We start from the raw sequence: 26410 nt of genomic DNA on the forward strand, positions 1-26410 counted from the left end.
GAATCAAGTCCTACAAAATCAGCTTTTACACATAGCAGTAACTGTGCTCACAACACACACACTAAATCGGTAGACAACCCTAGAGGGGCAAAGTTACAAGTAGAAAAAAATACTACTGGTAAAACTGAGGGTGTAACGCTCACCTGCCTATATAGGTAGAGGGCAGGCAGCCAAAACCGTCATAGAACTGGTATGTGGAGATCTTCACTACATGATGCTGTCGTTCATTACCACAGGAACTCTGCTTGTCCTGTGGTAAGCATCATGTAGTGAAGATCTCCACGTACCGGTTCTATGACGGTTTTGGCGGACTGCCCTCTACCTATATAGGCAGGTGAGCGTTACACCCTCAGTTTTACCAGTAGTATTTTTTTCTACTTGTAACTTTGCCCCTCTAGGGTTGTCTACCGATTTAGTGTGTGTGTTTTGTAAGCACAGTTACTGCTATGTGTAAAAGCTGATATTTGAAGCTTTTCCTATATTATATATTTTGTAGGACTTGATTCATCTTGCTACTCCAACTCATCTAGAGAAGTTGAGAGCCCCCACAAGCACCAGATAAGGTAATTTACCCTTTTTTTGGTTCTCTAGTTCATTAATTTAGAACTTTTCGAAGTATTTAAGCTATTCACCAGCTGATCCTTTGTTTTTATTGTTTTAACTTTACAGGTGCTATGAGACTGACCCAGATCAAGTCTGTGATTCTATAGGAACTAGGTTTTTCGTTGTAACTACCCTCTCCTGATGAATGTTCGCTATTTGTGTTTATTATACAGAAACATGTCGAGACAGCTCTCTGGATTAAAAACAGAGACATGAAAATATGATATACTAATCCAAATGGAGTTTGGTACACAGCAAGTTGTCCTAGATGTACCCTGTTTTTCTTGAATTTTTCTTGAATTTCTTTTAGCTAGCATTTTTTGCCCATTACGTAGTCCTATGTTTGATATTTGTTAAGTTTTTGTATTGTGGACCTGTGAATTTAATCATGTTTTAAAACGGTGATGATTATTAAAAATGATGCTAATTTTTTAGAAGTGTCTGGTCTGTCCCCTCCTTTTTGAGTTTTAAACTCTAGCCCCTGTTAAACTAGCTCTGTCTTCTATTATATGTTGAGTATTGCGATGGTAACTTACTTGTACACTTCCTAGTCTCAGTACTAAGTGAGTATCGAGTTGCCTTAGCAAAGTAGATGGGATATGAGAGTACATGTGAAAAGGAATGAGGAGAGAAAGGAAAGGTGAGGTAGTTCTGAAAAGGGGCACAAGGGTCATGTGCTGTTTGGGAAGATCGTGTTCTCCCGATGTGGTCATCACTGGTCCCAAAGGGTGTCTCCCCTCCCATGAGATCCACAAGCAGAGTACCACCCCCTGCGGGACAATCGGGTAGCAGCCTCACCACCCTCGCTATCACCGAGAGGCCGGAATGGAGCATACCTATGCTCACCAATCAAGAAGAAATAACTAGTTACTTAACATTAACTGGTGAAGAGCAACGTGTTTATTATTTTTTTTTGTTTTAAACTTTTTATTTCTATCTTTTCCATCGACGAAAATAAAATATATCAAATATAATAAAAGTTACATTTTAGATTACAATATCATTAAACAATATCCCTTCAAATGACAGAATTTAAGGAATATAATAAATAATAATCCTGTTACATTGATTTCATCATCAACAATTTCAATATGTACTAATCTAAAACATAACCATGAATAAGAATCCGAAAACCACAACAAGCAGGACTACAACAGGCACAAAAAAAACACAACCCCCCCAACCCAACACACTTTTTAGTCATTAAAATAAACCCAAATTTCCAATAATACAAACCAGGATCATCCATAAAGTTCAATGAAGATTCCTCAGAGATCTTCATAAAGTTCCTCCTTGTGCTGTTTATAAAACATAATTTTCTCATATCTCGACAGAACTTGCACATCTAAAATCCAATTTTCTAACGATGGTTTCTTCCTTGTCTTCCAGACCTTTAAGATCTGTTTATTTGCCACCAACAAGACCTTCTTTTTTATTGTATATGGTAACAGATTTAACCTTTCACAAACATACAACATATTTAAAGTATTAATAAAACCAAAACTTAAAAGGAAGTAAATCCAAAACAAATAAATCAATCTTTTTTACAAACTTCAATTCTTAAAAGAAAGAGATAGTGAAAGCTGAAGGAGAAAAGAGGACGAAAGCAAAGATTGAAAAGAGGGAGAAAAAGAAACTTCCACAGAGGATCAATTGTCCAAGATTTAACATTCTCAGCGGGCAACATATTGAATTCCAGACCCTCGGGCAGCCTTTTGCCAAGATTTTACAGTTCTAGTTTGCAGCCCTCCAGCATCTTAACTACAGCGATCAGGCTTTCCCAAAGGTGGTCGTACCCCCAATATGTTGAATCAGAGATGTACCTGCTGAAGAACTGTTGCCTGGAGCTTCTCGCGCCCTCACACTCCAACATCAGTGTTTGGTGGATTGATTTTCTGGTTTAGCACAGATCTGACACAAATTCAAGGCTCGGGCTGCCAGGCCTCTTCTCGCTAGGATTTCCCCAGTGTGTAAAATATTTAATCTTAATCTCAGAAATGTATTCCTCAGTCTCCAATCTGGGAACTTAATTAGATATTTACTGAGGAAGCCCTGTTTTCTTTCCGACATTTGGAGTGGATCCGGATTAGGCCCTGATCTTATTTTTTCAAGGGTCTGGATCCAATCTATTTCCTCTCACTTTTTTTTTAGCCTTTGTTGGGTTTTCCTCCAACAGTTTTGTGTCTATATCCACGCTCCCAAGCAGTTCCTTCACCAGCAAGTCTAGCCTGCCCAAATATTGAGAGCTGCCCGCCTCCAGGTGTTTTCTCATATCTGCATATAATGAATCATCTTGGGTTGTCGTAATACGATGTTGCAGTATCATCAATTTCCACCTCGCTTGAGATTTTAATGATCTTAGGCCCAGTTCGAATCTAAGGTTATCCATGGATAAGCTCATTGGTAGACCCAAAACATACTTCCACAAAAGCCCTTTCCATATTTGTCAAGACCTATACCATAACTGAGGTTTGGCTTCAAGACCATATAACAGAACAGGGATAACTTTGGCCTGGTAGAACTTAAGGACTGGTATTATCGAAAATTTGCCATATTTCCAGAGAATTCTTTTCATCTGGGCTGCTAATGGTTTTATTTTTGCATCAAGGTCTGACTCTACCTTACATATCGCTGGGGGGGCATAGATTTTATACCCCAGGTAGAACAGGTCCTCCACACTTGTGATCACCCCCCCCCCATTGACCACCTTAGGAAGACAATTTGTTTGTTCTTTTGTCTGAATACCAACACCCTTGATTTGCTTGAATTTAGGGAAAGCCCATTTTCCACAGCATATTTGTGAATGCCATTGAGTAGACGTTGCAGGCCAATGGCCGTTTTATCCAGGACCACCACGTCATCGGCGTAGGCCAGCCAGCGTATTTTCTTACCATTTATGGATGGGCTGGCCAACGCAAAGGGCGCTAGGAAGTCCCCCATGTCAGCTGTGTACAGATTGAAAAATAGGGGGGCCCCTAGACAACCCTGCCTCACCCCCTAGTCTACTCTTACTGGTTCTGCCAAGTGGCCCTCTGCATCTAGTCTCACTCTGATGTCGTTTTCTTTATGGACTTCAATGAGCATCGCCAAGAGCCCCTCTGGGACACCTTTTGCTCTTAGCTTCAACCAAAACCTTCCCCTGTCCACTTGGTCGAAGGCCCTTGAGAAATCAACCCAGGCACCATACAATTGTTCTCCCCCCTTTGCCTGTGTTTTTTCACTCAAGAGGTTTAATGTCATGCCATTCACTGTGGTTGAGAGCCCCCTCCTGAACCCTGTTTGGCACTTAGACAGCATTCCAACTTTTTTTTCCCATGCTTCCAATTCCCCCAGCAAAATTTTCATTAAAATATTGCTGTCAATATCCAGCAGGGCGATAGTTTTTCGCAGGTTCCCTATCGCCCCCCCTTGAATAGTGGGATAACTGTAGCGGTACGCCATGATGTCGGGAGTTGTTTCTTCGCCAGGATTTCCCTAAAGTGCCAATTAAGCAATTTGGCCCATAGAGCCGAATATCCCTTCAATACTTGATAGGTCAGGCCGTTTAGGCCAGCCGCTTTCGAGGAGGAGGCCTTCATAATACAATCTTCGATATCCGAGGCATTGAACTCAAGACGCCAGGCAGCCTTAGTATTGTAATGACAGACTGTTCTTTCCGGCTTTCCAAAGACTAAGTTCAAATACTTGATCCAATCACTCTCGGATACCAAGTTGCAAAGTTGGGTTGTTTTATCCCCCTCCATCTCATGCATGTTGTCCCAAAACCCCTTTGCATCCCTCTTGCCCAGAACTTCTAGGATGTGCTCCCCGTCCTGTTGGAACCTTTTTATATTTTGTGCCACGGACCAGTGTTTATGCAAATTTTTTAACATTCTTATTTCCACATCTTGTTCAATCTTGGAGAGAAAGGAGTGTTTTTTATGAGTTTCAACCTCCTATTAAGATCTCATTTCTTTGCCATAGTTTCCTCGTCATAGATGTGCCGGTGGACTTGTTTACAGCCACCCACATTGGGCTTTGGAGGACAAGTTTGCCAGATAAACTTAATAAAGCCTGAGGGTGAGAAGTTCTCCTTTTGGACAGCTTCTGGCAAGGCTAACAGCCTTTCATTCAGGTTAGCTCCCCCTGCTTTATATTTAAGTAGGCGAACATTGCCTTTCCTGTCTACTAACCTCCGAGTATTGAGTGGCAAAATTATCGATGTTATTTCTGGAAAAAAAAGAGGTCCAGCCTAAAATGATCTCTACCGCACCCTTCTTTTATATTAAGACTTACTTTATGTTCGAAAAGGCCACCGGACAGAAAGAGATAATCCAGTATCGAGGCAGATGTGCCCTGAATCCTAGTTGGATTAGCCGGGATGTCTCCTGGCAGGTTCCCGTTTGACATTTTCAGGTCCCAATCATTTAACCAATCTACCCACAGCTGACCATTTTTAGTGATTCTTTTCCCAATTGGTACTCTTTGATTTCTTAGGAGATCAATGCATTGTGCGTTCAAATCGCCCCCCAGGTGTATGTCAGCCCCTGGAAATGCTAACTTCATTTCTCCTAGAGCCTTGGCTAGCTCGTCCAAAAATACATGGAGCACCGTGTTTGAGGGATTCCAATAGATATTGCAGAAAATCATCATCTGCTCACAACCCCGGTTTCTGAATGTTGTCTTGCATAATTGTAAACCTTGTATGTTCACTTCGGCAGAAACAACATCCTTAAATTTAGAGTTTTTAAAGGCGATGAGTAGCCCCCCCACTAGGCCTCCCTCTTGCTTTCTGTACCGCCCATTGGACTCTAATAAGGTACTCTTCTACTGCTATTGGATCGACCAGCCATGTCTCCTGCAACATCAGGACATCCCCCTCCTCAAAAAGATAATTCTTCATTGCCCTTGATGTGCAGTTGTTTGGCCCCTGTGTATTCCAACAAATGACTTATAGTCCTTCATTTTCAAAGATGTTGAGAACCTAGCCCCAACTTCTGAAAGACCTCAGAGAGAATGCTCGGTAAAAGGGCAAAGGTATTGTCCTTGTTGGAGACATCCGAAGGTTCACTGGTACCAGCAGACTTCTTGGTCTGGGATTGCTGTTTAACATCCACATCTAGGCGTTGCATATTCTTCCCTACTTCCGGGCTCATCAGCTGGTTGGTCTCTGGTTGGAGTCTTACGACTAATAGGTCCAGTTTCTTTAAGTCCAACTTTGCTTCATCAATTGCCATAAACACCTCCCTGGAAGCACAGCCCACTTCTGCCATGAATGGATTATTAGGGTCTGGGAATCTTACTGATTCTATATCTTTGCTGTTGAAAGACCTTAATAATCCAACACAATGTTACCCAATTAATATTATGCCCACCACCAAATAGTTGTAGAATAACCGCCAGGGGATTACGCGGGTATGCAATTTTCCAAACCTGATCAATTCTGTCCAGCACATCTCTCCAAAAAAGAACCACCCTTTCACAGTTCCACAACATATGGAGCAAACGACCCCTCTTCTTCCCGCAACCCCAACATTCCCAAAGTACACATACGCGCCGAAGTCCAATATATTCTACCTAATATTCTTTGGTGCATTTGGCGTAACTGCAAATCTACCTTAGCCTTTACTGGAGCTCTCCATTCCTTTTCCCATTCCACCAGCTTTAGTTCCCCTACCCAATTCCTCCAACCGCAGCAATCGTAACCTCCCCCATGAATCTAACCACCTCTCCTCTGGTTGCATAAAGTTTCATAATGTGTGATACCTTCTGCGGCCCACTAGTCAACACAGCAAAAACTTCTGGTTTCTTTGAGAATGGAACACTCATCATCTGCCTTCTTTCAGAGATTAAGCGTACCAATTCATTGTACCTTCTCAACTCCCTATTATGTATATCAAATCTCTCTACCAGACTCTCAAACGGAACCGGTCCTTCATCATCCCAGACATCACCAATCAATAAAATGCCTTTACTGATCCAGCTCCTCCAGCTCAATACCTTGTTATTAACTTGCAGCGCCGGATTATGCCAAAGAGATGCCTCTTTATACAAAAACAAACCTTGCCCACTATCTACTATCAAAGAAGTCAATGCATCCTTAGTCACCAAAACCGTCTTTAAGCTCCGTAACTTCCCAGGAAGCTTCCCAAACGAATACAGATTCTTAATATTATACGGCAAGAACTTCTTCAATTCAATTTGTACCCACCATGGCATTCGTTCACGTTCCCGCCAATGTAGCAAGATACCTTTTTCAACAAAAAGCCCTTCAATAATTTTTTAAAATAGGATATCTAAATCCTCCATCTTTAACACTCCTGACCATAATATACCTTGGAATTCTAGCCCTCTTTCCTTCACCCCATAAGGAGTTTTGAAACAACCTATCTATACGCCCAATAGCTTTCTTAGTGAAGGGTAGGGGTAACGATTGGATCATATACAAAACCTTCAGCAATAAAAGCATTTTAACTGCATTAACTTTAGCCCAAATGGTCAAAGGTATGTGCCCCCATTTTCTAATATCCTTTTGTGGGGTCTCAATAATTCTATCCACATTATACTGAACTATATTTCTAATATCCCGAACTAAATGAATACCTAAATACTTTACACACATGTTCTCCCATTTACAATTCCAGCCTAATAATTGTTCCCTTCCCGGTGAATACCGAATAGGAAATACTACCGATTTTCCCCAATTAATCCGATAACCAGATAATTTTCCTACTTCTTCAAAAATTTCTTTTAAGAGCTGACCTCCCTCCAAAGGATTATTCAAAATAACCACTACATTGTCCGCATAAGCCAATGCTTTTACCTCACCATCTCCTATACAAAAACCCTGAATTCCCCTATGCTGCAGAATGTAAGCCGAGAGATGCTCCAACACCAAATTAAACAAGGGAGATAAGGGACTACCTTGCCGGGTACCCCTATATAACGGGAATGAAGTTGAAAACCCCCCATTCACCCACATTTTTGCCGTAATCTCTGTTTGTAACGCTTTAATTGCATTAATAAACAAAGGCCCAAAACCCATGTTTTGAATTGTTCCCAGTCGCCTGGCTTGGAAAACTTGATACACAGACAAGTAATCGCAAGTAATGATTAACTTACCTTACAGACTATCCACCTCAATCGGCCCCTTTTCCCCAGGATCAATGAGGAGGGAAAGGCTTAAAGCTCCACCCACGGAAGCCATTTTAAATTCATAACCAAACAAGCGTGATGCATGTCAAGATATACAATATTACCAACTGCACAGGGGAGGATCATGGGAAATGGAATCTATTAAAGATACGAATGAGGGTGAGGTTGTTCCAACCATAGAGGGAGAAGGGGGGGGGTTGAAGGAGAGTCTGTCCAGCGGATATTTCGGCTCGAGTCCACATCAATGCAATAGTGCTTAATAAACATATGAGGTGTGCTGAAGATGGAAGCTTAGCAGTTCTACTGCAGGGATACACCCCAATGGAATGCCATGGGTAGAATTCTGTCTCATCTGTATACATGGAATGATCCAGGCCAAGGGGGCGAATCACTGGTAACCTTACATAGATCTGCAGTGTGCTTTTTCAAAATGATACAAGCACAACCTTGCGGCATCCCGAGTGCGATGGATGCATTCTGGATTCAGGAAAATGGTAGGCGATGGGCATTGCTGAAGAAAACGGGGAGTGGGTTTTAGAACCACATTCTCTCTAAAGTAATCTGTTCTGGTGTCTATGAGGGGTCAGAAATGAGCGGCAGACAGAAAGTTGGAATGTTCTCAATTTAAGACTTTTTATTAAACAGAAATGGGTTGGAAAAACGCCTCTCTGTCCCTATCCTAAAGAAGAGTTTCCCTACCTAGGAAAGGAAGACTAAAGGTCAGTCTGTGTCAAGCAGTTAGAAACTTAGAAACCGTCCTTATGTCCAAAACATTCTAATCTGCCCCTCACACTAGAAACATACAACTAAGGGTGCAAGGAAATGCCTCTGACTTAATGTTTAGCAAAGCGTGTTCATAAAAATAAAAAGATAAATCCAACAAAAGTGTTTCCCAAGGAGTAGCCCTTGGATCCAGAGGGTGCTTCCAGTCCCCTGGATTTGTAAGTAGGGTGGCAAAAGTGCTAGTTTTGAATAACAATGATCATACATGTTCTTCATCCAAAAATAGGAACGGTACAGTCCTACTAGGCCATGTGATATTCAGACGTGCAAGTGCAAAGCAAGAAGTGCGAAGGAGAGGGCAATGGGACGGAGTCTAGGAGTGGGAGGGGTGCCAGTCCACATAAGTAAGTGCTAAAGTGGGGAGTGAAAAGGGGAGGGGTGTAGAGGCTGGATGAAGTGCCAGGTCAGGCCAGTGGGCAGGTGCCATGGAATGGGTAAGTGTGGGGTGTGGGAGGGGGGCCTGGTACCCTGTACTACTCGGAGGGAACCAGGCAATCAGTCACTGACAGCAGAGTGAAGGTGTTAGCAGGGCAGGGAGAGAGTGATGGAGGAGGAGAACGGAAAGGTCTTGAGGAGCTTCCTGAAATTAAGGTGAACCGTCTCAAGCCTGAGAGGGGCAGGGAGGCCATTCCAGAGGGATGCTCCTGCAGAGAGGAGCTATCTACCCCCAACGCTTTGCTTAGAGAAGTATCTGGTTTACAAAGAGTTGGAGTTAGCAGACCGAAGAGCTCTAGAAGGGAAATATGTAGGGAGAGAGAGTTGGAGGTAGCAAGGTCCCAGGCCCCAGAAAGCCTTGTGGAAGATGCAGAGGGTGTTGAATGGGATCCTAGCTGCAACTGGAGCCAGAAGAGAAATTAGGGCTGGAGAGATGTGGTCCCTGGGCTTGAGGTCAAGGATAAGTATTGCAATCCTATTCTGGACTAGCTGAAGGGGGCAAAGGGAGGATGAAGCAAGATTGAGGAAGAGGTTGTTACAATAATCAAGTCTTGAGAGAACCAAAGCTCGAGACATTGATTTTCTGGGGGAAGGTGAGAAATGGTAGAATGCCTATGAGGAGATGAAGTTGATAGTGGGCCTTCTTGGCAAGGTCTGATGTGTGGGGTGAAGGAGAGAGAGCAATCAAAGATGGCACCAAGGTTTTTCTACCTTATAAGAGTGGGAAGGAAGGATCCAGAAGAGGGTGGCCAGAGGGAAGGATGAAAGGTAGGAGCTGGGGTCCCAATGAGAAGGATCTCAGTCTTACTGGCATTAAGACAGAGATCATTGGCAGCACACCATGAATGAATAGCAGTCAGGGATGACAGATGAGGAAGACGAGGAAGAGGTGGGAAGCTTGAAGGAGAGCAGAGTATCATCTGCATAGCATTGGAAGTGAACAGAGAAGGAACAGGTCAAGTGGGCCAAAGGGGAAAAGTAGATGTTGAATATTCACGTAGGGAGGATAGAACCTTGTGGGACCCCGCACATGGATAGAGGAATAGGGGAGAGGAAAGGGCCCAGTTGGACCTGGACAGGTTGGTTGGAGAGAACACAGGTCAACCAGTCCAGTGCCAGGCCAGTGATACCAAGGGTGTCACACAGCCGATTTATCAGGATGGCATGATTGGCTGTCAAGAGGAAAGATCCAGGAGGATAAGAGCGGAGGGAGAGTTGGAGTCAGTGTTTTAGAGCAAGTCATCACAGGTGTTCAGAAGAGAAGTTCCGTGCCTCTGGCTGCTCTGAAGCCAGATTGGTGGTCATGAAGACAACCAATGGATTCAGTGTGCTTGAACAGTTGGGTCAAGGTCAGCTTCTCCAGGAGTTTACCCAGGAAGGGGATAGTGTAGAAACGGCGATAGTTAACAGGGCAGGCGGGTTCAGCAGAGGGCTTTTTAGGTGGGGATGCACAAATGAGTGCTTGAGGGAAAGAGCGAAGGAGCTAGTGGCAAAGGAGTGGTTACAGAAATCAGCCATGGAGGGAGCATGGGAGACAATGTTATCCTGAATAGTTCTAGAAGAGCAGAGAGCAACGGTTTGAAGGAGACCTCCATAGAGAGGACTTGTCTAGAGACCTCATCCGATGCAATAGGCGCGAAAGAGGAGAGGGGGCCAGGGGAGGCATGGGAGCAAGGGTGCAGGGGGAGGGAAGAGGAGAGTGCGGACCGAATGTCCTGAGTTTTGGAAAGGAAGCAGGAGGCCAGAGAGGTTGAGAGGGTCAGGGATGGAGGGGAGAAGAGGAGACTGCAGAAGAATTGGCAAGTTGCTTGCAGAATTTGAACAGTTCGCCAGAGTTATTAGTAGTCCCAGAGATACAGGCTCGGATGGGAGCCCTCTTCTTAGAGAAGATAGAGAGTCTGTATTGCCTTTGGAGCTGGCGACAGGCCAGTTTGTCAGAGGATGTGTTTGATGGTGCCACTTCCACTCTGCACTTACGTTTCAGAGAGGCTAAGTCAGAGTCAAACCAGGTGTTGCGCTTGGAAGCAGGCTTCATGCGGATCCTCATACGAGGTGCAAGGAGATCAAGGGTGTTCGTGATAGACAGTTGGAGATTACCAAGGGCAGAGTCAATGTGAGAGTCTGTGGAAGGAGTGGGAGGGGGAATGTAACTGGAGGAAAAGGCAGCAACTGACACTCGCTTCATCTGCCGGATGACGGAGAAGGAGACAGGCAGTGGGGGTGGAGGTGCAGTCTGGGGACCTAAGAAATCCATACAAGAAGACAGGATGGAATGGTCAGACCAAGAGAGGGGAGTAGTGAGAAGGTTGGAGATCAGAAATATATGAGGAGATGAAAGAATAGAGTGAATGTTCGGCAGAGTGTGTCGGCCCAGAGGGATGAATGGGGAGGGAAAGAGCATCGCAAAGGTTGCGGAAGAGTCCAGAGACTGCCTCAGAATAATCAAGGTGAATATTGAAGTCACAGAAGAGGAGAAGTTTGGAGGTAGTAGCAAGAAGGGAGGAGGTGAGGTCAGACCAGGCAGAGAGAAAGAGGGCGACCGGACCAGGGGTTCTGTAGATGGTAGTGAGGGTCAATGAGAAGGTAGGAGAGACGCCAAGCTTGCAGACAAGGAATTCAAAGGAGGAATATGATTGAGTGGGAATGATGGTGGAGGGGATCCAATCGGGAAGATCAAGTCCACTCTGCCCCCAGACTGGTTAGGCCTAGGCTTGGAGAGGATCTTGTAACCCTCAGGGGGGAGAGTGTCAAAAGCAGGGACAGAGCTGGCAATGAACCACATCTCTGTGAGGGCGAGAACGTCGAGATCAAATTCTTCGAGAAGGAGACATATCAGAAGCATGTGACAGCAGAGCGAGAGTTAAAGGTAGCTAGGTGGAGCTGGTTAACACCTTTGAAGGTCTTCCGATGAGGTTTACAGAAACGTGGTACGCCAGTTAGAGAGGCAGAAGGAGCACGGGGGGGGGGGGTATTCGCAGAAGGAATGATGGGATGATGGGTGAAGGAAGGAAGTTGGTAAGAGACGGAAGACGTCTGTCCAGAAGGAGACGGTTGGGCTGAAAGCCCCGGGCCATGACGCTGCCATTGTGATAGACATTAATAATGCACCTGGAGGAAGAGAAGCCAGCCAAGAGAACTTTCCATCTGGTGCCTCTGGTGCCTCCATTAATGGGAGAGGAGGAGAAAGGAGAGAGGACAGAGACCATATGTGGAGTTCATATGGCCAGGGAGAGGTTGACAAAGAGGATCAGTGACGGTCGGTCTGGACGAAGCGTTGACATAGGTGTCAGCAATGGGTAGACCTGGATTGGAGACCAGGAGATCCTTTTTAAACTTTTCTCTTCCAGACTTTGAGAGGGAGGTAGGATAGGTGATAGAGTAGCAGTTGGAGTAAATAGAGGAGCTAGAGAGCTCTTGTTCGAATCCATTTATTAATTAATTGGGCTTATTCGCTGTTCAGTGCACTCTTAGTCGGCCCGCTACACTTGTTGCCGTTATTTACATTGCCTGCTGAGTCCCCTTGGACTCCGGCTAGTCCCCTCTCTATCTTTAAACAGGCGGCGGCTCTCCGCCTCAGTTTCATTTCCCTCCAGCACTTATGTGCTGGAGAGAACGCCTGCGCAGCGGACAGGCATCAAGGCGTCTCTCCCTCCTTTTACATCCCTTCCTGTGGTGGTTGACTGGAGTCCTGCAAGGATCAGCACTCTGCCCTCTGCTTTCGAATTTATACATGGTTGCCCTTGCCAGGCTTGTTGATAGATTTGGCGTGCACTTCTTTATGTATGCGGACGGCACCCAGATATTCTTTCGTCTCAACGCTCCCAACGAAAGTCCTTTCGAACTTTTGAGAACTTGTCTTTCAGCAGTATCTCATTGGATGACCGAAAATTGGCTTAAGCTGAATGGGGAAAAGACTGAGGTACTGACGATTGGTCAGTCACCCTATAGCTGGTCTTCTGACTATTAGCCGGCCTGCCTGGGACTCTTATCTAAACCATCTACTGTGGTCAAAAGCCTAGTAATTAAGATCACAACTCGGGCTCTAGAGGCGCAAATATCAGCCGTTTGCCAGAGTGGCATTGTTAATCATAGGGTTCTGAAGAAGGTGTTCCTGTCTCTTCCTACCGAGGCCAGGAGCAAGATCGTTATTGCTTCCATTATGGGTGCTATAGACTATTGTAATGGCATCTATTCTGGCCAGCCAGAAGCATTGCTTCAACGACTCCAGATCCTCCAGAATGCAGCAGCCAGATTGGCTCCTAATGCCCCTCACCTTACCCATTCTCAGGACCTCCTTCGGCGCCTCCATTGGCTGCCCGTTAGAACCCGGATAAAGTTCAAGGTCTTATGCACGGTACATCGTGCTATCCACTCCATGGGCGCTAAGTTCCTACAGGCCAAGCTATCCTTAATTCTACGCTCGGCTGATCTGTTCCGGTTCCCTGTCCCCCACTTTCAACGCTCTCGTGCGGGAGGCAGATCCTTTTCTGTACTGGCCCGACTCTGTGGAATGCTCTTCCTTTGCATATAAGGAGCATTCATGCCTTATCAATCTTCCGGAAGAAGCTAAAAACGTTTCTCTCCCCCAGCGCCTTGATGCCTTTTGGTCTTTGTTGCGCTTTATAAATTCTCATACAATACAATACAGAGAGCACCATGGAAGGAGGGAGAAAGCAGCTAGATATAAAGACGAGAGGATAGAGAGAAAGACTGCACAAATCACAGCTAACTCACCAGGTGGCCTAGCAGTGGAGGGATGACGATGAAGGAACAGGTGCACACTGGATTCAGAAAGTTCTTGATCAAATAATACATTCCATAACCTCTAACACATCCTTTGTCTCTTTGTACCAGATTCAGAAGGTTTTTTACCTTGAAGGATTATCTGGTGTACTCCTCTACCAGAAATCCTCCTACAGGCTTTTCGGATCTCCTGGTATACTCCCATGCCAGGTATCTTCCCAAAATGTTAGGGTTTTTCTACTGTTTCAAGTGCCTGGTATATTTGGCTACCATGACTTGTATCATGGACTTCCTTTTATGAACTTTTCAGATTCCCCTGGTAGAGTCCCCCGACAGGTATTTTGCCACAATGTTAGAATCTTTATACAACTTTGATGGACTGCCTGGGATCCTTCTCTGGGGTCTTGCAGATCCCCTGGCATACTCCCCTGCCAGGAATCCTTCCCTGGGGGTTTGCAGATCCCCTGGCATACTCCCCTGCCAGGAATATTTCCCTGGGGGTTTGCAGATCCCCTGGCATACTCCCCTGCCAGGAATCCTTCTCTGGGGGGTTGCAGATCCCCTGGCATACTCCCCTGCCAGGAATCCTTCGCTGAGGTTTGCAGATCCCCCGGCATACTTCCCTGCCAGAAATCCTTCCCTAGGGGTTTGCAGATCCCCTGGCATACTCCCCTGCCAGAATCTTCCCCCAAATGTCAGCTGCATGGTCTTCGTATTGGTTTCACTGTTTTTTTCAATATGCTATAGCTGCATCCACTTTGTGGTGCTCAATACATTTACTTAGGGTAACACCTGCTTCAGCTTTCCCCCAAAATTGACATCTCATGCATATGAATTTGTTAGTGATATGTTTCTGCTCTAACTTGTCTGTATTCAAATAATATTCTTCTTCTTGGGTGTTGAGTGGACATTGGATTTCGTCTGTAGTTAAACCGCCTTTGACCCTTGTCCATATTATCACCCTCCCACAGTTCATTCACTTGATTGCATGCGTGTCGGTGCGCTCCGAGTTCTCCATCGAATCTGGGCAGACTCACCGGTAATTCAGTGTCTCTGACTTATGGCATGCTTAGGCGGTCAAGCTTCCTCCCTGGGTCAATGCACTCCCTCCCGCAGAAGAAACTTATAATATTCCTCAGATGATTTGATGCCCTTAACAAAAGTGCTCAGGTTAAATGCAGACAGCTGCAGTAGCCTTGAGGTCATGGGACAGGGTCTGGCCCCAGTTCCTCATCAGAAGGCCTGGGTGCTCACTAAGTGCTATCAGAGGCTCCGTGAATAGAGCCAGGCACATTACATCCATACTTGTTTCACTGGGATAATGGTTATGAGGATCGGAGATTGTAGTCCGGAGAGGTCTCATGGTATGAGGGGGATAATAGAAAAGGTATTTCCAAGCTTATTCTAGGGTGAGCTCCTCTGTGGAAACATGGGTGTGAAGAGATGCTACTTTGGATAAAGCAAGCAGACCCCAAAAGTGGGTGAGGAGAAACATGCATAAAGCAGGGTTGAGAATAATCAGACCCCAACCCAGGGTAAGAACAAAGAAACGCCAAATCGAGGTGCAAGCCGTGAAGCATCAAGCAGGGATTTAAGCAAACAGGCACCAAGAGGGGGATAAGAGAGACAAGCCCAGGGTTGGTTGAGAGAAACCATATCACACGGATTATGAAACCCTGAAGACCCAAGGGGACCGGGGGGGTGAGGGGAGAATACAGAAAGCAGTGAGGAAAACACCACAAGGTTCCCTGGAGGGCGACCCACGAAGATAGACTGGTCTGACCCTAGGAACCAGGAGGTTTACCAAAGAGAAAGAAGGGTAGGGGTTAGACCGTATAGCAGTTATTCATTTTCTTCAGTGGTCACCGGAAAGCTGAACAAAACTTGTGACATCATTTGATGCAAGGATAGGATACCATTGGGTGACTAAGGCCACTGAGGTGCACCTGGTGCTATTTTAAGTGCCACATAGTTCTTCCATTCACCCTCTTCTTTGATTTTGGAGGGTATTTCACCTACATCTGGTTCTTCCACTACCTCAGCTTCCTCATCTTGAGCACAGAGCGAGGCATCTGGAACTTTTCTGTCACAGTTCTGCCCTTCATTCTCCTCTTCCTCGCATCAGGAAGGTCTCTAGAGGACGTGAATGAGGTTGAAGCCCAGAAGCTACTCCCACCAGATTCCAGTGACCACTGAGCATAGTGGCCGTCACTAACTGACATAGATAACCAGCTGGGGTCCCACGCGATGGAAAGCCAGCGGCGGCCTTTCTATACAAAATCCACCACTGGGTTGACCACACTTGCAGAGGCAGCAGTAGCCTTCAAATGCGTATGTCTTAATTTCCAAGAGTAGGCACAGCAGCAGCTGCAAGAACTGGAGCCTTAAACGATCCCCTGTCTCTCCAATGCGACTCAGGTCTTCAACGATGGGGATGGGCAATAAGGAGGTGTGGGCCGCTTCCTCCTCTGAATCCAAGTAGGAGGACAGCTCTACAGTGTGCAGAAAAGCTTCAGGCACAACTAGCAGTTGCACAAAAGGGGCAGATGAGCAGCAAGGACGTGGGTATATTGTTAGAAGTGGTTGCTCACTCATTGACTCTTCGACTTGGTAAGGGGATGGTCAATCAGAGTGATTAAGGATGGCGAAGTCGATGGGGGGGTTTGTAAAATCCATGGATTGTCACTGATGCCCTGTGACAGTGTCCTTGATGGTGTGGAGGCTGCCGTTGACAGACATCTTCTCGACAATGATGCAATGACTGGAAATGGACTCATGGAAGAAGCCATTGATGGAGAAGTGTATTTTGTCATTGGTCCTGCCAATTGATGGCCTAGTCCCCGATGGGAACTGGTGATTGACGAACTTGAGAGTCCATTTTTGGACCAGTCCACTTTGGATGGTGGAAAAGCCATGTCTAGGGTTTTGTAATCTTATTTTTAGAAGCGCTCAAAAACGCTTTAGATGAGGAGAGTAGATTGACCACAGGTTGACCCTCGGTTCCTTAGTACACTGGAAATGTATCTTTAGAGGCCCCCCCCCCGGTCCCCTCCCCCGATGTGCAGTAGTGTTTATCGCCCTTTAGTGCTTCCCATGGATTAGGGGCGAATTCCAAGAAGAAGGGACATTCTCTGAACTGAAGAATAGCATACATCTCCTGTGTATGTCCGAGTGTTTTAGATTAACCTCTTGCAGGTGGCGCAATGTTCAGGCGTGTGAGATGGGTGCAAAAAATACAGTCCCTCTCCATGGGGGTCTTTAAGCAACACATGGATTTCTTTGAAACAGGGTCCCCCCAGCAGTACCTTCATCTTCAGGAAGCTGAGGTGTGAATGGTGGGTCAAAATAAAAGTTCTTACGGTCAACAAAAATTATAAAAAATGCCGCCTCTATGTGGAAGTTAAGACCGCCCTCCCTCTTTGGTCAATGCAAAAAGATATTCAAAGTGGACAGCTTATACATTGACAGTTTTAGCTCCTGCTCATCGAACCTCAATTTTGAACCCTCAAGAGGGAACACAATCAGACACATCAGTGCTCAAATAAGGAGTCGCATCATCAAGTTGAAGTGTGTCCAGAAAAAGCGAATTGGGACGCCCAGGGTATGCAAATAGAGGGCAGAGGTCTGCAACCTTTGACTTTTCAGACAGTGCCAGCTCAACCACTTTTGGGGCACAGAGACTATTGAGAGCCCCCCCCCATTAAACCACAGAAATGAAGGGATACACAATACTGAGTCGCACCCCCTTATCGCAATCACAGTCCGTAGCTCGAAATGCTGTCTCACAGCAATCAAAATAAGCTTCCATACTCTCTCTGTCTCCTTACCCTCTTCATTATTCGCTGTCATCAGAATAATAAATAAGAAGCGTTTCAAGGGACACATTAGCAGTCCACGACAAGGGTACTTGTGTTCTAGCACAGGCGAAAATAGTTTCTTGACCAGATAATCAAGAAAATTGGAAGAACCAAGTATGTGAAACACATAAATGCTTTTTAGCTCGTGAGCCCCTCTGGTGGGAAGCCCAGTGTTGTTGTCCCTTCTCCCCCCTACGCGTTTAATTTTTGTTACTTATTTTGCTGTTTTTGGTGCGCTCTGCAACTTTTGCTTTAGTAGCCGATTCCCCTGCCCACCCATGTCCTCGTTTGCCTTACTCCCGCCTCCCTTTCTACCCTATGCCCGTGATTGGTCCCAGGTTCCTCCATCGATTTACACGGCGAGGGTCTGGGCCCTGAGCAACTCCCCTGAGCTCCTACTGAAGCTCCTGATTTGGCCTGCTCCCCTTTTCAGGCACACCTCCCAGGGCAGTATTACCAGCGCAGCCACCGGCTCAGGGCCCCATGGTGAAGGGCAGCTCCTGAAGAAGCAGCTCCAGCCAGTGTTTGCCCGTGTTCGCTTGGGAAGCCTGCCGCCATCAAACATCAGCAACTGACAAGGTAAGAGTGGTCTCGGTGGGGAATTTAGCAATCACTATACAATATTCCGGAAAATACCCATCATCCCTCTCACCTATATAACCTAGCTTACCAAGGCTTGCTCGCTAATAAGTAGTCATTCTATCACTGCTGCACTCCAACTGTTAAGTACCATTTCATCAACTCGTATCTCCATTTTAGGCGCTTTCTCATATCTAGGCGTTTCTGCATTTACTGTTGTGCCCTCATTTTAGGCGTTTCTCCCTCTATTCAGGTGTCCCAAATCTAGGCGTTTCTGCATTTTTTGTTGTGCCCCCATTTTAGGGGCCTTCTGAAATCTAGGTGTTTCTGCATATTGCGTCTGTGCCCACATTTTGGACGTTTCTCCCTCTATCCAGGTATTCCAAATCAAGGGTTTTCTACATTTACTGCTCAGACCCACCACCTACTCCCACACAACCCCAGCTGCACCAGCCATATGTGCGGGATCTCCCAATTAAGGATGCATCCTACCCACAAGATGGACACCACGCCACACACTCCCCAAATCAGAGCCGCATGCTGGCAAGCCATATGCCTAACTGTACCGACCAAACCCTAACGCAACCCTCTCCAACGCACAGCCCAACCCTCCACCTAGTCTCGCAGCCCCTCCATTACCCTGCAAAACTCAAGGTATATGCTGCACCCTTGCCCAACCCCCACAGGCGATCATACATCACTACACCGCCCGTCCGGGCCCCCTTCCCACTGCTCAGGCTCTCAGTCTAGGGAAACCACAGCTGGCGAAACCAGCCAATCGCATCACACCTAAAAACGATATTGAAGATTAACTACATCCGAGTTTAAGGTATGTATAATTGCACCACGTCCGTGGACACAGGCCACAGGCACGGCCACCCATCCATGCACTAGAGAATGTAGCTATGGCTACGCAAATCCTGTCTAGTAGCTCGCATTGCCGTCCACAATAAACACCTGACGTCCCTCAGCACCTCTGCCATTAGCACACAGTGACAACCTACAAAAAAGATCTGTCTAGCTGGGCACACAGTCTCGGGCACTAGTGCTCTATCCTAAACCACCAACAGCTCCTGCCCACGTGCCTGACCTCTGGGCAGCTTACTGGAGCCTAGCCAGCCTAAGTCCTAACCTGGAAAAATGCACACACACATCTTAACGTTAACTCTTAGAATCTCCCACACATAGATTTCGGTCCCAGAGAGCGTTCCAACTACAAAGCACATTGAGGCCTTACAAATGGGAAAAGGGTGCTATATACATGATAAATACAATACAAACATAATAATATGCTTACTCCTCCCTCTGCACCAAAAAACAATACAATGCAGCTATACCCCTCAATTAATTCAGACTAGCCGCACACATACTTTTACACCTCCACGATCACCTCAGCAGGCTCTAGAATGCAGCTACACCCCACGAAAATCGGTCTTGCTGCACACATAACCACATTCACAAACTATGCAGCCGCTAGAATGCAGCTACCCTAGTGCAACTGGCCTTGCTGCACTGCATCTCACACAACCACTGCACCACGCCTAGCAGTAGAATGCAGCTACACACCACTTAATCCGCCCTGGCGGCACACCTACCTAGTGCAGCCATGCACTTAACTACACTACTCTCTCCACTGGCCTGGACTACGGTCCCTGAGGGCATTCAACCCAGAGCACTTTGTAATCATACCAATGGTAAAAGGTGCTGTACAAATGCCCAATAACAAATGTGTTCAATATCCAACTGTGTTTAAATGATTGGCAAAACAAAGGCAAGAAAAGCGGTCCAATGTATTTCAGACAAGAGTCCATCTTCAGGGACCAAATCCTGCCCGTCTAAGTTCAGGTATTCATGACTGTGGGTTCTAAACTGACTCCATGAAAACGTTCAACACTGTAAAAGTGTGCAGTAACACACAATTATGTTGGTTGGGACTAAAACCCACATCGAAACGGTGTGCTCCCTTCTTCCGCTTTTCTTGCCTTTGTCTAGTCAATAAATGAATCACTAGCTTTTAACACTGTTGGACATCGATTCATCTTATGACATAATGTCCAATGAACTTGAGAAAATAGACAGTCTGAGCGTTCATTGAACACCTCTAACAAATACATGTGTTACATGCTAGGTATCTTCCAATTTTCTTGGTCATCTGGTCAAGAAAGATTTTTCACTTGTTTTCCTGGCCCCCCAGTACAAGGGCAGCCTCTTTTGGCTATAGGACCAGATAACGTGTATATGATAAGTGATGAATCATGTCGAGTCATCACTGAATCCCCGTGAAAGATCTCCCATCACATGGCCAGTGGACAGCAGCCCCTACCTGATTAGGACCTTGGGGTTGGTATTATGAGGGAGGATCATATGCAGGGAGACGGTTGTCAGGGGGAGGTGGTAACCCCACCAGGAGGCACGTGGTATTCTCCCCTTTTCTGGGGATGAAAATCTCTATACAAATCCCTCCTGTAGTAAAACCCCAAAACCCCTTGCTGCAAAACTCTCCAGGCAGAACACCATCCATGCCTCATATTCCTAAACAATATCACTTTAGAAGTCCCAGAAATCATATGCACTCCACTCCCACAAAGCCACAAGTACTGAGATGAAGGAGGAGGAAGGAGTTAATGTTAATTGAAGAAAACACCAAGCTATACATGCAGACTAGTTGTTGTAATGAAGCCCGGGTGCGCAGGACATTTAAAAATGGTGTCCACATTAAGAGGACAGGAGAAGAAGGAAAAAGAACCAAGGGAGAAGGCCGTGGCACAGGAACGAACCGTGCTGCAGAAGGCAGGCACTTCCAAACTGAAACTCACAAGCATTACCTAGCAGCGTGGCCAAAAGAGACACAGCAGGCACCGTAGGAGAACCGGAGAGCTGGCAGCAGACCTACCATGGACAAAGGTGTGCCAAGAAGCAGCAGTCTTACCGGTGGGTGAAAACAGAGCTGGCAGAAGGTCTGCAGAGTGAGAAATGACGTCCTAGAGAGGAAGCTTCACTGCTGCGACGTGCAATGCGTCAGGGACGCTGCCAGACACCAGTGAGTCGGCCCAGAGCCATTGGGGAGCCCAAGGCGTACCGACAGACATGGGAGCAATTAAACATTTTTGAATACTGACCAAGCAAAATACAAAGGCATAACTTACAGAAATCCTCATGCATGAGATGTCAATATGGGGAACGTAGGAGCAAGTGTTACCACGAGCAAATGAATACTAATGAAGAAGTTAAGACAGAAGTTGAACAAGTCGCTACATATGAGATATCAATGTGGGGAAAGTTGGAACAAGGAGGACCTCAAGCCAATGCAGTATAGACACAGTAAAATAATACAACCATGCCATACTAAAAGACGGTGAACTTAAAGTAGTCTTAGTGAAAGAAGCACAACAGGCAGTGAACATTTTTCAGGGAAGATACCTGACAGAGAAACATACCAGGATATCTACAAGACGCCAGAAGGAGATTCCTGGCAGCGGAGTACACCAAGCAATCCATTCAAAATATACGGAAGAATAAGACATTGTGGAAAGATACCTGGCTGGGGAGTACACCAGGGGATCTAAGAACCAGGTGAAAGGAAGCCCTGGCAGTCAAAACACCACGCAAGTGGAAGCTGAATAAAGCATGTTATAATTGTAGGAAGATGCCTGGCAGGAGAGTATACCAGGGAACCTGATGAAATTACTAAAGGATTCCTGACAGGGGAGTATACCAGGGAATCTGATGAACCTACTAAAGGATTCCTGGCAGGGGAGAATACAAGGAAGTGCACTTAAGTCATAGAAAGAAGGGTATTTATTTTGTAAAACACATGGCAAAACAAGTTTACCAGAGACTCTAAGATAACAGGCAAGTGGAAGTTGTGATATTGAACAAATACCTTTTCCTGTTGAAATCCAAATACCTGGTGGAAGGGAATCAGCAGAGACCTGAAGAGCTTACAGGAGGATTTCTGACGGGCAGGTATATCAGGTGGTCCGCTAAAATATAAAGAGGTTGAAGAGAACCATATGTGGAGCATCACATTGTGAATAAGACCCCTTTGCTTTGTGAACCCCGTGCAAAGAAACCCAGAATGAACTACACGGTGTGGGATATATTGTTTGCACAGAAACTTCCTGAACCAGGTACAAGGGACCAAAGAGACGGTTTCAAAAAGACACTTTTGTGACCCTACTTGAGATATCCCGGGGAAGGGAACTAACCTCTGGATTCAAGGATATCTCCTGGGGAAAGACAATTCCTTTGTTGGATGGATCTGCTTGCTTTAATTGTGAACTCTTTTTGCCAAACATAAGTCAGAGACCTTTTCCTTACACTTTTAGTTGTTCCTTTTCAGTGCGAGGGTCACATTATCATGTTTTGAACACGAGGACAGTTTATATAATGTTGACGACAAGAAACAGACTGATCTTTACTCTTTAGTTTCCTAGGTAGGGAAACTCTTCAGAATAGGGAAAGAGGACTTTATCCAACATTTTTATTTTAATAAAGATGTTCGATAATGAAAATATGACAAGTTTGTATCCGCCTCCCATTTCTGACACCTCACAGATATTTAGAATATAATTATTTTGCGGTGCCCACACTTGCCTTCCTACATCTCTAGCATAGGCACAGGACACATTTTTATTAATAGCAGCCACGAAGGAGGTAAATGAGCTGTAGTATAAAAGCAGGGGACATATGTATAGAAAAGGTGCACATAACGCAGTATAGACCAAGGTCCCTGTCCTCTTCGAATGAGGTCTTAAATAAGATTAGATGTCTCATAGAATGCAAAAGTGCTCATGCATGAATACAGAAGACCAATCGGAAGCAGGGAGAAAGCTTTGCATACTATAGCATAGATAGTGGATGCAGATTAGAAGCTACCAGGAAGGCGTCCATAGCCAGATAGCCTGAGATTAGCAGAGGATATGGTTTTCAAATGGTGTTGCATTTGAGAGCAAAGAAACAAGTGGTGGCTGTGTGAAATATAGCCATTGAAAATACGAGTGAAACTTTTTTGAAGATCCGAACCCGAGAAAGAAATCACTTTGAAGGGATGACAATTTTAAATGGTTCAGGGGCCGGCAATTTTGACCGGTTAGGCAATAGGAGATTACATGGGAAGTCCTGGATCACACATTGCTTAGCAGATGAAGCTGCGACGTGCAGTACGTACCATGAATTAAAATAATCCCATTTTATAGAACTGACTTGGAAAGTGTACAAAATTAGATAACCCAACATGACACATTTGTTTTTACAAATAAAAAGTTATAGAAGTACATTATGCAAAATGGGAATGATTCTAGCTTTATTGTCTCCATCAAGGGAACCATAACATGAGGAACAGCATGCTAACTGATGTGATCCAAAACAATTGGATTTCTCTTTTGTATTTTAAAAGGTTCAATACACTCAAAACACTGGTTGAGGTTTTTTATTCATGTCGTGCAGAAGAACCTTTGAATCGTAAAGCAAAGCAATACATTTTATGTGTGAAATAAAGAGATCGTACATATGCTTGCCAGAGGCCTTGTCTGCTCTTTTGTATCTAGAATCACTTCAACTGAGATGGTCTACCTTAAAAGAACAATTAGCATGGGTGAAAGCGAATTATACGGCACAGTACTGTCGCTGGTAGGAGCCGATTTTTCCAGGATCACTACATCGTCTGTGGGCAAAGACATGACATGAGTGCTTTAGTTCCACAGTCTTGAATATGGATGCCCAATCCCTTCCCCGGACTAGTCATCAATGGGGGTGGCTGCTTAGGTTTTACAAACTCCAATCTGAGGACAGCAATTTCTAAAACATCAACATTCTGATGCTATGTCAGTTTTTATAGCAACCATTATCTGGTGAAGGTGAACTGGTGATGACAGCACCTATTGTGCTAAAAGAACACAGCAGATCTACATGCAGGCATCAGTATTGGGCCTTCACATCAAGAGAGCACAGCCATTCAAAAGGAGTAGCCTCACACCAGGGTACTGCGTCTCCTAGGGCCTTTGTTGTCAGTACGAAGGGAAGGGTGCAGGATTGGGATAGGCAGGAGGGCTCTGATCAATGGGAGGTGGTTTCCACCATTTTGATTCTCAATGTCCCTTTATTGTCCCTCACTTCCTCTGGAGAAAAGCATTTTGGGTGTAACATCAACGGGGCAAAGTCCACTCTGTCCGAGAGCAGGGATTGGCCCACTAAGGCAGGCTAGCTTTCACATGAGGACTTTTGACTTTAAAAAGAAGGGGTCTTTGCCCCTTTTGTCAGATTTGCTCAGTTGCACTCGGATCATTTAAGGCTGCAGATTTGTTCTGAAGATCGCACTGGTCATCCTTTGGGAGAGTTGCACTTTCCAATGCTCTCAGCTTGAGGTGAAGAAAAGACAGAAGGAAGATCGGTTCCCTACCCACTCCTCCCAGGGCACATCAGGAGTAACCTCTGCTTTGCATCAGGACCTACAACTCTGCATTGGAATCTCCTGAGCTGCGAGAGCAGGCTCTAAACCAAACCATCCTATCCTAGAGTCCCCCTAAAAGGACCTTACAGCAACAGATGGACCATCCGAAGCTCCCTGTTCTAACACACCGAACCGGGCGCCCCGTGTTCACTTCACCTAGAACAAAAGGAAAAATCTCCAGCTGCTGCACTCCTCCACCACATCGAAGATTTCTTGCACCTTCGACTAGTTCGACACTGCATCTTGTCCCGGCCAAAGCTTGCCATCTTGTAGGGCCAAAGCAACTGCTCAGTGCCGAGACCCGAACAGAATCACTGGAGACTCACACGCCGACTCTAATTAGGAGTTACAACCACAGCTCGGCCCAGCTAGCCCATGAACTGCCGCCTCACCACCTTGACGACCGCCGACTCAAACCGCTGGAGCATTACTCATTGGCCCCCATCACGGCAGCTTAAGCCCAACTCGTCCTGGCCAACTGTGAAGCATTTCTGGGAGCACCCCAACATGCATCTGAGAGCCACTCTACGAACACACAAAGCATCCTACTTGATGTTACTAGAAGGGTGCGGGCCGAATAGGCCATTTTATCCCTGCTTTTTCATGTTCTCCTGTGGAGCAGAATCCAATTCATATCTCTCTCTCTCTCTCTCTCTCTCTCTCTCTCTCACACACACACACCCCAAACCCCCCCCCCCCAGGCCTCAGCTGCACACCATAAAATATTAAAATATCCCACCATATGCCACTTAAGTGTCTTGAACTATGGAAACTGACTTTTTTAGATCAGGCAACATTGTGCTCCCTCTTCCCCTGCTGCCTCTCCAAGGTGGGGAATTGGGGGAAGCCCCTTTTGCCCTCTCATTGACGTCTGCCTCCAGATGTTTTAGACTGCAACTCCCATCAGCCCTATACAGCACCTCTGGAGAGCTACAGGTCCCTGAACCCCAGCGGTGATTGTAGCTCGATTGACATTAGTCCCTGCACTGCCTTTCTGCTGCCCAACACCTTGACACACAAAGACCATTGCGTTAAACGGATCTACTAGTCTGAGATCATGGCCCACTCCTGCTCACTCTTTTACTGTAACCACGTGAACTGTCACTTACCCTCTGCTCTTCCACCTCGAACACTGAATCGTGCACGCTGCATGCAAAGAGGGATGCTGGCAGATCACTTAAATCCATCATTTCCTCCAGATCATCGTCGTTCTCCCCAAAAATCATCTCTTCCTCTTCCTCCTCTTGGTCGCTGCTATACAGGTCGGACTGGCTGTCACTCCAGGCCTTCATGCTGCTTCTTAGCATTGTGCTGGGGGAACCTCCGCTCTCTTCTTATGGCAGGATGGCGGAGCCTGGAGAAAAGAGCTGAGAGACAAAATAAAGGAAAGAGTGAGAAACTATGAAACGATATCTACTGCGCTTTGCCTTGCTGTGATGGACCGGGAGAATTGAAGGAAAGAAAGAGGAGGCACGCCTTAGGCTCTCAACTCCATTAACCTCAATCCATACACAACAGACGCCTAGAAAACGACACTCTGGAGTGTGCTACCACACATGGAAAATGCACTAAAGTGTAGACTTAAGGTTTGGGGATTATAATTAAAAGAGCGAATCAGTGAGAAGAGTTGAATCCTAATTGCATTTACAAGTGCTCAAACCCACCACCACCACGTTGGTACTTCAGCCTTCCTGTAGCCCCCAGACAGCCTGCAGGCCTGTGCCATTGCTCTGACCAGAGCCTTCCTACAAGGTGACAGTATAGTAGGAGTTCCTAAGACTTCCTGCAGGACAATGCCGCGTTGGGGCTCCAGCACCCCATTTTC

The 26410-nt window shown here is 45.8% G+C and overlaps 1 protein-coding gene across 1 annotated transcript in view; it reads right to left on the reverse strand.

Annotated features, from left to right (window-relative positions):
• RCAN3 (RCAN family member 3) overlaps positions 1-26410 on the reverse strand; it is a 398660-nt gene that overhangs the window by 162319 nt on the left and 209931 nt on the right. Inside the window, exon 2 of the mRNA XM_069643243.1 lies at positions 25695-25952. Coding sequence (XP_069499344.1) covers positions 25695-25892 — 198 coding nt within the window. The 5' untranslated portion in view covers positions 25893-25952. The remainder of the gene's footprint in view (positions 1-25694; positions 25953-26410) is intronic.

Source organism: Ambystoma mexicanum, chromosome 1p, assembly GCF_040938575.1.
Source record: "Ambystoma mexicanum isolate Mex_15411 chromosome 1p, UKY_AmexF1_1, whole genome shotgun sequence".
Taxonomy (NCBI): Eukaryota; Metazoa; Chordata; class Amphibia; order Caudata; family Ambystomatidae; genus Ambystoma; species Ambystoma mexicanum.